This window comes from Heteronotia binoei, chromosome 4 (genome assembly GCF_032191835.1).
Source record: "Heteronotia binoei isolate CCM8104 ecotype False Entrance Well chromosome 4, APGP_CSIRO_Hbin_v1, whole genome shotgun sequence".
In the NCBI taxonomy this organism is placed as follows: Eukaryota; Metazoa; Chordata; class Lepidosauria; order Squamata; family Gekkonidae; genus Heteronotia; species Heteronotia binoei.
The window spans coordinates 41181123-41194175 of record NC_083226.1 but is presented as its reverse complement, the minus strand read 5'-3'; the positions used below and the strand labels follow the sequence as shown (position 1 = coordinate 41194175).

General features: G+C 40.8%; 1 protein-coding gene across 2 annotated transcripts in view; it reads left to right on the top strand.

Annotated features, from left to right (window-relative positions):
• The window catches only part of ACO1 (aconitase 1), a 41493-nt gene extending 29124 nt beyond the window's left edge, over positions 1 to 12369 (top strand). For both annotated transcript variants that reach the window (XM_060237176.1, XM_060237177.1), the window contains 8 exons: positions 363 to 519; positions 3434 to 3558; positions 6316 to 6420; positions 7304 to 7446; positions 8403 to 8550; positions 9180 to 9302; positions 10123 to 10308; positions 11822 to 12369. In XM_060237176.1, coding sequence (XP_060093159.1) covers positions 363 to 519; positions 3434 to 3558; positions 6316 to 6420; positions 7304 to 7446; positions 8403 to 8550; positions 9180 to 9302; positions 10123 to 10308; positions 11822 to 11935 — 1101 coding nt within the window. In that variant the 3' untranslated portion in view covers positions 11936 to 12369. The remainder of the gene's footprint in view (positions 1 to 362; positions 520 to 3433; positions 3559 to 6315; positions 6421 to 7303; positions 7447 to 8402; positions 8551 to 9179; positions 9303 to 10122; positions 10309 to 11821) is intronic.
• Positions 12370 to 13053: the final 684 nt, after the last annotated feature.

Sequence of the window (13053 nt, the reverse complement as noted above, 5' to 3'; positions counted from 1 at the left end):
GCTGTCAAAACAGTCTTTGTCAAGCCCCTGGCAAAACACAGTTAAATGTGTGTGGGATAGCAGTCAACTTAGTGGATGCTAGTTACATAGGCCTCCAGGAGGCAAACTCATATTCTCATCATCTACTATCCCAAACTGAGATTTGAACATCTGTTAACTAAGCCCCGCTACCTGTTTAGCCTACACTTATCCTGTGTCTCTGTGGTCTGTAGGGGGAAATAACTGAACATTTTATGTTGTTTCTTAATAGAAAGTAAACTGGAGGTGAATCGCGGTGATTATTTTTCTGTCTGCTCAGGTTTTATATGCTTGTGTAACTAGAAACAGAAGCCATTTTTAATGTCATTCCCTCTCTTGCACAGGGAGACCTTGTAGCTGTAGGTGTGCTGTCTGGAAACAGGAATTTTGAAGGCCGAGTCCATCCGAATACTCGTGCAAATTACCTGGCCTCACCACCTCTGGTAATAGCCTATGCTATCGCAGGGACTATAAGAATTGACTTCGAGAAGGAACCCTTAGGTAAGGCATCACTTTAAAAATCCAAAGTGACTGTTCTAAATAATTGGGAATCATGTGCATTTGGGGGGAGGGGGCTCTAGTTCCTAAGGAGGAAGTATAACCATCGGGGGCTTTTCCATTCCCAGTGGAGAAGTAGGTCGCATCACTGAATTGTCAGTACAGTAAAGTTTTGAGTCAAGCCTTTTGCCTAGCATGCTAATTTTCTGTGTAGGGGATGGTTTGCTGGTGTGTTTTTGTCTGGGAAAGGGATAGAGATTCATTCATGTAAGTCATCATTTGTAGGCTGAAATGGTATAGCCCAGTCATACATTTAGCCCTTGAAAAGGACTAAGCCTGTGCATACAGATGTATGGCCTGTTTTCCCAGATTTTAAAGGACAGACTGCTGAGTTAGGTTAGATATTACAAGAGACACAGAACTGCGTCCTCTGCTTGCATATTCCCTAACAATTCAACTCTCATTTTTCAGAAACAGTCTTGTTTCTGGTCCTCATGGCTTTGGGCACGTGCTTGAAACTATGTGAACAACACTAGCAGAAGTCTCTAAAGCAAGAGATTTCTCAGACTGAGCAGTTTCCAGCAGTTGAAAGCAGGGCTTTAGGACCCTGCATAACTACCTGTGTCTCCTTGTGACTAGCAAAATAAGAATAAATTTTGCAAAGCAAGCACAAAATATTCACAGTCCTTGGGTACCAGTTGGCTAGAACAGTTTTCAGAGATCTTCATCCTTAGTGTCCACTCTTAGAGCAGGTGGGTAGAATAGTAGTTTTAGATCAGGGTTCAGGGAAGCCATAGATTTGATGAATGGCTGATGTACTGTCTGTTAAAGTTAAGTGGATGCCAGGCAATCCTCAAGGGGGAGGGCATTCCAAATTATAGAAAGAATATACTACCTGTCGGTTAAGCTTGGGGCCTCTTTGCTACTATCCGCAGAATCAGGTAGCAGCAAGAGGCAGGGCTTTTACAGTGGTGGCACCTCACCTTTGCTTTGCCGTCCTGCTTGATTCTTGCCTGGCACCAGGCCAAAGCATTTCTTTTTACTTAGGCTTTTAACTGAGGAGTTTTGTTTTTTAAAGCTGTTTGTATGGTCTCTTCCTAGCATGAGGATTGTTCTGTGCATATCATTGTAGGCTGCTGAATTTTCTTTTTTATGATGTCCATGGGTTGTTTTTATTATTATAATTCTTAGACTGATGTTTTTAATGGTTTTATTGTATTGTTTTTTACTTTATGATCCACCTCAACCAGGTCTCTGGAGAGATAGCATGTAATTTTTAAGTAATTTTAAGTAATTAAGTAATTTTAAAGTTAGGTGTGTGGGGGGTGGTATATGTCACCGCTACAGCTACAGTAGAATTGGTAGAGAAGTCTATGGTAGGAGGTCTATGGGGATCTTCTTGGAAATGAGAGGGGGGCCATGTTTCAACACTGTGATGCTAGCAAAGATGGTATCTATGTTGCTTGTGTAAAAGGAATTGCCTCCCGCACCCAAGCAGAAAATTGTAAATCTTCAAGTAAAGCAAGAATGGCTGGACAGTGGCCAAGCAGATCTATTTAGTCTTCTAAGGAAAAGTCAGGGTTGTGAACGCTACACAGAAATATGCATGCACGCACATGAAAAAATTCTGTACCCATGCAATCTAAATTCTGCAAGTTGCATGCATTATTCCAATGGAGCAAGTTTGCATAATTTATTCTGCTCTCTTCACTGTTTTAAATATTTTTTTTCTGCGTTTGCTAGACATGCAGAGGGGCAGAAGTTCCACAGGCTCTGGAAGGCACACCTTCAACTGCCTGAGACTTTATTCAGCCTCTTCCCTGGTGGCTTCAGAGATTTCTGAGGTCACTGCCTACATTCAAATATATTCCTGAGCCCTGTTTGCAAGTTACAGTAAATGCACATATGGTTTGTGTGGAGTGTACATTTGATTGCCCTTTGTATATCTGTGTTAAGTAATTCTGAATGTTACATCCAACACATGTATAGTTGAACGTGTGGCTAAAATCCCACATTCATCCAGGACTGGTCCCTGGTTTCATTCAAAAAGCAAACAAGCATTGGCTCTTTCTTACAAACAGATGTGCACATGTACAAACAGATGTACGTGCATTGACTGTTCTCTTTTACCCTTTAAAAAAGCCTGACATTGGTTAATATTTGCATGGAGTGGGCAAATTTTTAAACACCTGCCTTAGGGGAAAACATTTCAGTCTATTGCCTAGGGTCTTCATCTTGGTATAGAAGGGAAATTCAGATCTGTCCCTTTTGCCTTCTCTTCCAACTGGTGGCTCATTATTGGGGGCAATATATCAAATCATTCTTAATCCATAAGAAAAGTCATTTGCTATTTTTCCCTTCGCTTCTGACTTAAATGTCATCTAAATATCCCAAGGGTGGCCAACGGTAGCTCTCCAGATGTTTTGCCTACAACTCCCATCAGCCTCAGCCAGCAGGGCCAATGGCTGGGGCTGATGGGAGTTGTAGGCAAAAAACATCTGGAGAGCTACCGTTGACGACCCCTGAAATATCCCATGATATGCCCTCGAAGAGAAAAGAGGAAATGAAAATTAGCCATGATTCATAAAACTTCTAATCTGTGGGCTTTAATATCATTTTTTTGCCACAAAAAGGAATATAAATGACTCTGGTTTTTGAAATCCATCTGCCAAGTGTCTATCAAGAATAATGTTTGCTGTGATTTTGGACTGACGGTATAAATTGTTTGGATTTTATTGTTTAGCTCTATAGAACTTCATGATCTTTATAGTCTGAAAACCACTAGGAGGAAGGTTCTTTCATAGAGAAGCAAGGAGAAATGCTTCAGCTGAAAGAACACCCAATACATTTGAGTGTTTCATTATAACAGTGGCCCTGGAAGTGTGCAATATACATAAAGGTTTTGATTTTATTGCAGGTGTAAATGCAGAAGGAAAGAAGGTCTTTCTAAAAGACATTTGGCCCTTGAGAGAGGAGCTCCAAGCTGTAGAGCATCAGTATGTCATTCCAGGGATGTTTAAAGAAGTCTATCAGAAGATAGAGGTGAGGCACTCCAAAAGGATCTGTTGAGGCTGGGTGAGTGGGCGTCAACGTGGCAGATGAGGTTCAGTGTGGCCAAGTGCAAAGTAATGCACATTGGGGCCAGGAATCCCAGCTACAAATACAAGTTGATGGGGTGTGAACTGGCAGAGACTGACCAAGAGAAAGATCTTGGGGTCATGGTAGATAACTCACTGAAAATGTCAAGACAGTGTGCAATTGCAATAAAAAAGGCAAATGCCATGCTGGGAATTATTAGGAAGGGAATTGAAAACAAATCAGCCAGTATCATAATGCCCCTGTATAAATCGATGGTGTGGTCCCATTTGGAATACTGTGTGCAATTCTGGTCACCGCACCTCAAAAAGGATATTATAGCATTGGAAAAAGTGCAGAAAAGGGCAACTATAATGACTAAAGGTTGGAACACTTTCCCAATTAGAAAAGTTAAAACACTTGGGGCTCTTTAGCTTGGAGAAATGTTGACTGCGAGGTGACATGATAGAGGTTTACAAGATAATGCATGGGATGGAGAAAGTAGAGAAAGAAGTACTTTTCTCCCTTTCTCACAATACAAGAACTTGTAGGCATTCGCTGAAATTGCTGAGCAGTCAGATAAAAGGAAGTACTTCTTCACCCAAAGGGTGATTAACATGTGGAATTCACTGCCACAGGAGGTGGTGATGGCTACAAGCATAGCCAGCTTCAAGAGGGGGTTAGATAAAAATATGGAGCAGAGGTCCATCAGTGGCTATTAGCCACAGTGTGTTTGTGTGTGTGTGTGTGTATATATATAATTTTTTTGGCCACTGTGTGACACAGTGTTGGACTGGATGGACTATTGGCCTGATCCAACATGGCTTCTCTTATGTTCTTATGGCATAAAGTAATGTAACTTGACCGTTTTCAACCAGAATGCCTCAGTGGAAGGTTCAAGTATATCTCTCCCTTTGTCCCTTCCAACTGCACAAGCAGCTGATATTCAGTTTATGTCTTATTTGGATTAGTGCTTATATAAAACAGACTGGGTAATCAAGTAAAATTGAACTAATGTCCAGTTCCCAGTCTGAGCAAGCCTATGCTGGTGTGTCAGTGTTGTTTCAGCTAATAGTATATATACTTGGCACCATAATTTCTTTTTGCTGTTGTCAAAACATTTACGCTCAGTAGGGCTGTGTCATAGGCTTTGAGTGTACATTTCAAAGGTACATTAAAGAAATACAGACTGTATACTATAGTGTGGAATGTAGATCTCTAGTAATCTCAGCATTCATTGTTTTAAGATAGCTTTCTAGTCCTCATCTGCTTAAGACCTTGAGAAGACCCCTGCTGGATCAGAAAGACCAGTGGTCCATTGAGTCCAGCATCCTGTCTCACACAGTGGCCAATCAGTTCCTCTGGTGGGCCAGCAACAGGGCATAGAGGCCAAGACCTTCCCCTGATGTTGTCTCCTGCCACTGGGATTCAAAAGCTTGCTGCTATGAGAAAACTTCAAATAGGAAGGCCCCCCACACACACACACACACCCTTTCCAAGAACATGTCTAAGGAAGAGAAATTCACCCAAGGCTTTTGACTAACAGAACATAGTGTCTTTATTATGGATGATCATCCTGATGCCTCCAAGAGCAGATCATGCAAGCACCTCAAACAAAATACTGAGTTCTTCCTTCATAGAATAACATAGGTAAAAGGTCAGGGTCTAGAACTTCAAGGAGAGTTCATCAGTTCTGTTCCCAATCATAATTCTCTCCCTAACCTCTGTTCAGAATATACCCTGCATTCCAGAAAGCAAAACAAACCATGAAACTCTTCCATGAGAGATATAATGATACCAACCCTTGATTGAGATAGTTACTAAGGGAACAGACGTCAAAATGAACTGATCCACTGTGGGGGTGGGGACTCAGTCAGGAACACCACATTTCTAAAAGTTGGAAAACCAACAAAGGTTCATAATTATAAGGTATGTAAAATTCCTTAACACCTCTGAATCTGGAATTTCCCTTTAGCCACTGTGGCTTTCAGCCACTGACCTGTCCTCATTTAAAGCTTTCTATTTTCATAGACATCTCTATATCCTTTATTTATTTTTATTTATTTAATAGGCTTATATTCTGCCTTTTCCTGTAAATGGGCTCAAGGCGGATCACAACATACAAAAATAACAATAAAAACCTACATATCAAAGTTAAAACACCAATTTAAAATTAACAGTAAAAAACAATAAATAAAATGCACCACCGACAGACAAGGCACAGCATATCAATAACCAGTTGTAGGCCCACCTTAAACGATGGTAATAACAATAGGATAGCACTGTAATAAGTATGATGTCACCACAAGGCAGTGAATTCCGCATTTTAAGCACTCATTGAGAAAAGAAGTATTTCCTTATGTCTGTCCTTAAGTTGCTGCCCATCAGCTTCATTGGATGCCCTTGAGTTCTAGTATTTTGAGACAGGAAGAAAAAGTTATCTATGTCCTCTCTCTGCTCCCCATGCATAAATTTAAAAGCCTCTATCAGGTCCACCCTTGGTCATCTCTAGGAATGGGCACAAACCACATTTTGCAATTTGGTTCATGGGCGAACCATGAACTAATACGAACCAGGAGGTTGGTTATACTTGGCTGTGATCAGAAAGCCGTGTTCCCCACCTGCAAGACTGGATGAGAAATGTCCATGTTTTGTCAATAACTCTGGCATGGATAGATTTAAATTGTTACATAAATGTCACTGTTCTCATTTATTTCCTTTCAGACAGTAAATAAAGCATGGAATGCGTTAGAGGTCCCATCAGACACACTGTATGCATGGAATCCAAAATCCACATATATTAAATCGCCTCCATTTTTTGAAAACCTGGTAAGTAACTTTTTCTTCTCTCTGATGTTTTTGTTTCTGGACACTCTTTCTCCTGACCCCCACTGTTAAATTGCCTGTATGTCTTGCAGGCATCCTGATTTTTTTTTTTAAAGCTGAGAGGATCCAGAAGTACTCTGAACACAAATGATTTTTGCTTGTAATGGGGTTTTTTGATATGATCCTTGCTGTTTTTAAATGATATTGCAAGCTGCTTGGGGTCACTTTTTTGGAATAAAGATAGGTTAGAAGAGCTGTAAATACATAACATGTTTCTCTGAGCAGTACTTTAAATGTTGTGAAATATTTTTGCAGTCCTGGATATGCACTTATGTAATTATACAAATAAAAGGGTGAGATGGGGAGGAAACAAAGCCATGTTAGTGCCAGTACTGAGGTACTGTTGCACCATAGTTAATGTTCAAAGGAAAGGGAGGAGGGCAAGTGCATGGTGTAGGGGAGGAAGAAGCATGTGAGTCTAGAGCATGCTCCTGCAGTCCGAATCATCTTTTGAGCCCTTCTAAATCCACTGAAGTCAGTGGAATTAAGATGGTGTAGCTCTGCTCTGGATGGCACTGTGCCGCTTGTATTATGTTTGTGGTGGCTGAGAGAGGACGTTGCAAGCATTTGGCTCTTTGTTTCTGATGGCTGCTTTGTCTGCCCCCTTATGGTTCAGATGGGGGTTAAAATCTCTACCTGCTTCTGTCTGATTTCTGTGCAAGCCTGCCTGTGATGGATGTCAGAACATATAAAGTCATCATACCATGTTAGATTTTGCAAGATTGTCTTTTCAGATGTCTGCCCTTTGTTGCATTTGTACATTTGCTCTTTTACAAAGTTCTGATACTTGAATTTGTGTGGTGCTGTTGTTTTGTTATAATTTTAGACTTTGGAGCTTCAGACTCCTAAATCCATAGTTGATGCCTACGTCCTACTAAATCTTGGAGATTCTGTGACCACCGATCACATATCTCCAGCTGGGAATATAGCAAGGAACAGTCCAGCTGCCCGTTACTTAACCAGCAGAGGGTAAGTCAAGAGTCACTGGCAATGTTTGGGGAAGGGTAGAGCCAGTTTGGTGTAGTGATTAAGCGTGTGGACTCTTATCTGGGAAGAACTGGGTTTGATTCCCCATTTCTCCACATGTAACTGCTGGAGTGACCTTGGGTCAGTTACTCTGTTAGAGCTGTTATCTCAAGAGCAGTCCTCTGAGAACTCTCTCAGCCCCACCTACCGCACAGGGTGTCTTTTGTGGGGAGAAAAAAGGAAGGAGATTGTAAGACTCCAAGTGAAGAGTGGGGTATCAATCCAACCTCTTCTTCTTCTTAAGTTTTGTTTTCCTTCTTGTTCTTTCCTCTCATTTAGCTTATTCCTTTGTTCTCAGCAATAATCATGTTTGCCTTAGTTGCGTGTAAAGATTAGGTTGTCAGACTAAGATCTGGTTTGAATCTCTCCTCTGCCATGGAAGCTTGCTGGGTTACCTTGGGCCAGGCTCATACACATTCAGCCTAACCTACCTCACATGGTTGTTGTGAGGATAAAATGGAGAAGAGGAGAACCTCATCAAGCCATTTTGGGTCCCCAAAGCTTTCTTTAGAAGTTTCCAAACAGAAGTTCTCTAGAGGCACAAAACCAATCTATATGACATTTAGAGTCCATTAAGAAGAACTAGTGTTATAAAAGACAAGTAAAACAAATGAAGAAGACACCCAGGTCATTTAAGTCTGGCTGTGCATTTTTATCCTGCCCTTCCTTCAAAGAGCTCAAGGTAACAGCCATGGGGCCCCCAAGCCCTAATTTATCACCGTGACATTCCTGTGAGATAGTTCAGGCTGAAAGAGATTGTCTCGCCCACAGTCCACCCAGTGAGCTTCATGGTGGAGAGGGGTTAGAACCAGGGTCTCCCAGGTCCTAGTCCAACACTACACTGGCTCCAGTTCCCCTTATTTCAATTTAAGAATTCTTAAAAACTTTTGTCTTCATAGATTAACCCCTAGAGAGTTCAACTCATATGGTTCACGCCGGGGCAATGATGCTGTTATGGCAAGAGGAACTTTCGCAAACATACGCTTACTGAACAAATTTCTCAGCAAGCAAGCACCCCAAACCATACATTTCCCTTCAGAAGAAACTGTGAGTATTCTCCCTATTGCAGTAGGCTTGCACTGGTAAGAATGATTCATTTTACCTCAGAAGCATAAAAGTTGCCACTCGGGCAGAATTATGAAGCTGCTCAAACATAAATTGATTGACATCAGATCTTTTCATATATTTGGGAGTATACCAGGACCATAAACTACCTATAATCCTCCCAATGTGCACACTCACAATTGTAACTTAATAGAGCATCATATGTATTTTCCAGCTGTGAAAGTACATAATATTAACACTTGGCAAAAAACATTGAACTCTGAAAACTGTACGCAGTTAGTTGGCTCGGGAAATGTTGGTTTGTGATCTTGATTGATAAGGTGGCAACTTCTTCCCCCTCTCCCAGAATCCACTCTAGTTTATCAAGAACAGAACAAAGTTTGTTCACTGAATGTACTAGAATCTGGTGGAATGTGGAAGCTTCTCTGATGTTTCTAGGCATGCTACAATATGCTTCCTATCTGTTGATTGTGATGTTGAGATGTTGTCATGTCAGATAAGAGCTGGAAGCTTCTGTATATGTAAAGTGTGACTTACCACATGAAGCCTTACAACTTATTACCTGTCACGTTTTCCTTGTTTTTGCTAACTGGAGTCATCTTGTTTTCTAGCTTGATGTGTTTGATGCTTCAGAAAGGTACCAGCAAGCAGGCCACTCTCTCATTGTGCTGGCTGGTAAGGAATATGGGTCCGGAAGCTCCCGGGACTGGGCTGCAAAGGGGCCTTTTCTGCTGGTGAGTGAAACCTTCCCAGATGGGAGATTTTAGGGAGTAATGAAAATGATGTTAACAGGCCCCTGTATACAATCAAAATTTAGCACATTTTAAATTTAGCATTTAAAAAATGGCAATCTTGATTCCTTTGAATTCACTAATATAGGAACTGACATTACTGAAAACATTTATTGCTAAATGAGGATAAGCTATGGACAAGCTGTATTATTTACATTTTATAGTTATACATATTTATATAAAATAATCCAAGCAGAGGCTGATATGAAACTTGCATTTCCTTGCAAGATTAGCAACTGATATTAAACTGAATACAAACTGAAATTTTGCAGTCTTGCATTCAACTTTATGAAATTAATTGAATTTTAACTTTTGTCTTTATGTTGGAGTTAAGTCTTTCAACCTTTAATCATATAGTCATCATTCTGATATAAATTTGGAACAACTACATGAAGTGGTTGTAGCTTTTGCACCGTGTTCCCTTGTGGCTCATGTTCCATACAAAGTGCAGATACTACATGAGAGGCACCATGGTTATTCTCCTCAGCAGTGCGCTTGGCTCCAGAGTGGGAAGGGCAAGCATAAGTGTTGCTTCTATACTCCTGCAAAGTTTCCACATTGGATCCTCTTCCCACATAATTTCTACAGAGGCAAGATTATATATCAGCAGCCATCATTCTGTTGACTTTAGAAAGTGACAATAATACTAAAGGAAGGAAACAAACCAGAAGCCATTTTAAAATGCTCAAGAATAAGGAACAGCAGGAGACTTGGGAGCCATGAACAGATCTTCTATGAAATACATCTACATTCTGTTTCTCAGGGCATCAAGGCAGTCCTTGCAGAGAGCTACGAGCGCATTCACCGCAGTAATCTGGTAGGAATGGGAGTGATTCCACTGCAGTATTTGCCAGGCGAGAATGCTGAGAGTCTAGGGCTGACAGGTCGGGAACATTACACAATCATCATTCCTGAAGAGCTGGTGCCCAGAATGAATGTACAAATCAAAGTAAGTAGACATTCTAGAAGAGCTGTGTAGGCAACCTAAAAAGATACCCCATAAATAAGTATCACCATTGAATTCTCCAAAGTGACTGATTCTAGACAATTCAAAGCACCATCTAATTGATTGTGCTCTTTGGGATGGAAACTAAAGGCCCCTACAGCTTCCTCCATAGACTTCAAGGACAGAGCAGCATCCTGTAGTTCTGCTACTCAGATGGCACACTTCAAGGGGAAACTGTTTATTGCATTTGTCCTGTTTCTATGGAATTCATTTATGGAAGCTTTTTCTCAGTAGGTTTGTCATTAGTCTGCAGGGTGGGTGGTAAGCCCTGAATGTTTTGGCTCAGATGCCAACTAAACATGGGATTATAAGAGGTTTCCATGGCAGTTCTCACCAAGCTTCCCCTTGTAGTACATACCACAAGCTATTTAAGGCAGTCAATGTAAGGTCTATTGACCAAGGAACAGAATTCCTATGCAGAGCCATGCTTCCCCGGTGTGTCCTGCCCACTACTTTTGTTTGCCAGCTATTTCTCTTCTCTGAAATAAAAGCAGAATCTGTCCTTACATAAATGTGTTATAAAACTACACTACATATTAATTAACCTACAAGTAGTTTGTTGGGGATTTAGTACTTTTTCTGAAGAATTTGCTGGTTGATCGGCAACAAAACATGATCTATTAGCTCCTTTCCCCCCACCTCCCCACACAATTGCATTGATTGTAATACTTCTAATCTAATTCACATACTGGTTGCAAGAATTAGTATGATAATATAGGTGCTTCGATCACCTAAGGCAAGCAGTGTATAGATGCTAAGAATTGCAGTTATTTTACATGTAGTTTTATGGTTACTCCTCATTGTGAAAAGCAACTTGAAGAGCGCTTGAACAATCTTGGGATGCAGACTTCTAACAGAAAATAAACCACTTTAGCCAATCACATTCAAAATCAGGGGTCCCCAAACGTGGTGCCTGTGGGCGCCATTGGGAAGTGGGTGGGGCCAGATAAGGCTTGTGTCCAGCAAGTATTCTGATTGACTACTGGAGATTTGATTGACGGTGCAGGGTTTTTTTTTAATGTTGCTTTGGCAGCAAGGATATGTACTGTGGCAATCATTCTGTGACTGGCACCGCCTCCTGCAGTAGCCATTTCTTTGTTGTGCCCACTATACTGTGTCAGAATTCAAAAGACTCAAAAAAGGTTGGGAACCCGTGTTCAAAATTATATGCCAAGCATCAAAGCACCACACTAGTAGTGTTATAATCTCCAGAGACTAACTTTTGATCCTCAAACCTCAGTCCTTCTTTGCAAGCCATTTTTAATCCATTTATGTGGCACATGTGGCTGCTTTGCAGAGTTCTTTAATTCATCTGAAGTCCCTCTTAAGATTGTCGTCATCACTCAAATCCTTTGATGCTTGAATTGCAAATGTCATGCACCCCTCGCCTTTTTTTGGACAGAGACCACTGAGTTTGCCAACAATTTTAATTTCTTTGTTAATCTCCTCTCAACAGCTAGATACAGGGAAGACCTTCCAGGCAGTCATGAGGTTCGACACTGACGTGGAACTCACTTATTTCCGGAACGGAGGCATCTTGAACTATATGATTCGCAAAATGGCATCCTAGTCCCAACTACGACTGAGCCAGTGTCCAATTATTATGAAACCTGCCTCTTTTTTTGTAACAAGATAATTGCACAGTAGTCATGGATGATATAGCATCTACAGCCTGATGTGAATTGCGTGTGTATTATTGAAAGGGGATGCTTGACACCACTAAGACTCTGAGCCTAGACGTCCTGCCCCCCAGACCAACCTAGGTTTACTGTTATTACTCTTCCTACCCACAGCACTTTTGTCTATTTTGTATTGGGAGGAAGTCAGTGGAAAGATTTTGCGAAGACAGACAGGCTGGTGCAGTAAACAAACTCCCTGGCACCTCTTCACCCTTCTATTTCAACTGACTGGACTGTTTCTTACCCATCAGACATTGGATTCACGGTCTTCTACTAACAACTATTATTGTCTCCTTTCTATTAAAACATTTGTTTAGAATCCCTTTTTAAGACTACTGCTGAAATGATTACAAAGCGCTTAGCTGTTCTATATTGACAGTATAGATGCTCTCTCAAGCTCTCTTCCTTGTTATTCCTAGGCTTTGTTTTAGGGGAAATCTGTTTGGGGGGCACAAAGACCATTTATAATTAGATCTATTTTCAGAAAAAAAATTGTCCTTTTTTAATACTAATATTCATTTGAGTTTCTTAAGGTTTTATTATAGTAAGTTACACACAGGCATAGGCCTTTGACTATTAAAAGAAACTTCAGGCTAGCATTAGACACTGAAGCGTGGTTATTCCTAGTGGGAATGTCAGTTCTGCAAATTATGTTTTATGTGGAAGCAACTGAAAACTATTTTCCCCCCCAATAATTTGTCCACACCGAAGCACTGATAGTAACCTCACATAGGCCTGCTGGATTGGAAATCATGTGAAAGATTTCCACCAGTTTTTCTGCTTGCATTTTGTCCGATTCTGTTCCTTACTATAGCTATCACTCTTTTCTAGGAGTTTCTCCTAATGGAAAAAGCCTGTAGAACCCAGCCTTTGCATATTATAGCAGACATGTAGAAAAAGTTTAAAAGTTTATTGCCTGTGGCTGTAGTTAAGGCTTAAAGACCACATAGGCTATCAGTAGCTTGAAATTCATTTCCTTGGGAACAATGTGTGTGCGCATATGGTATAC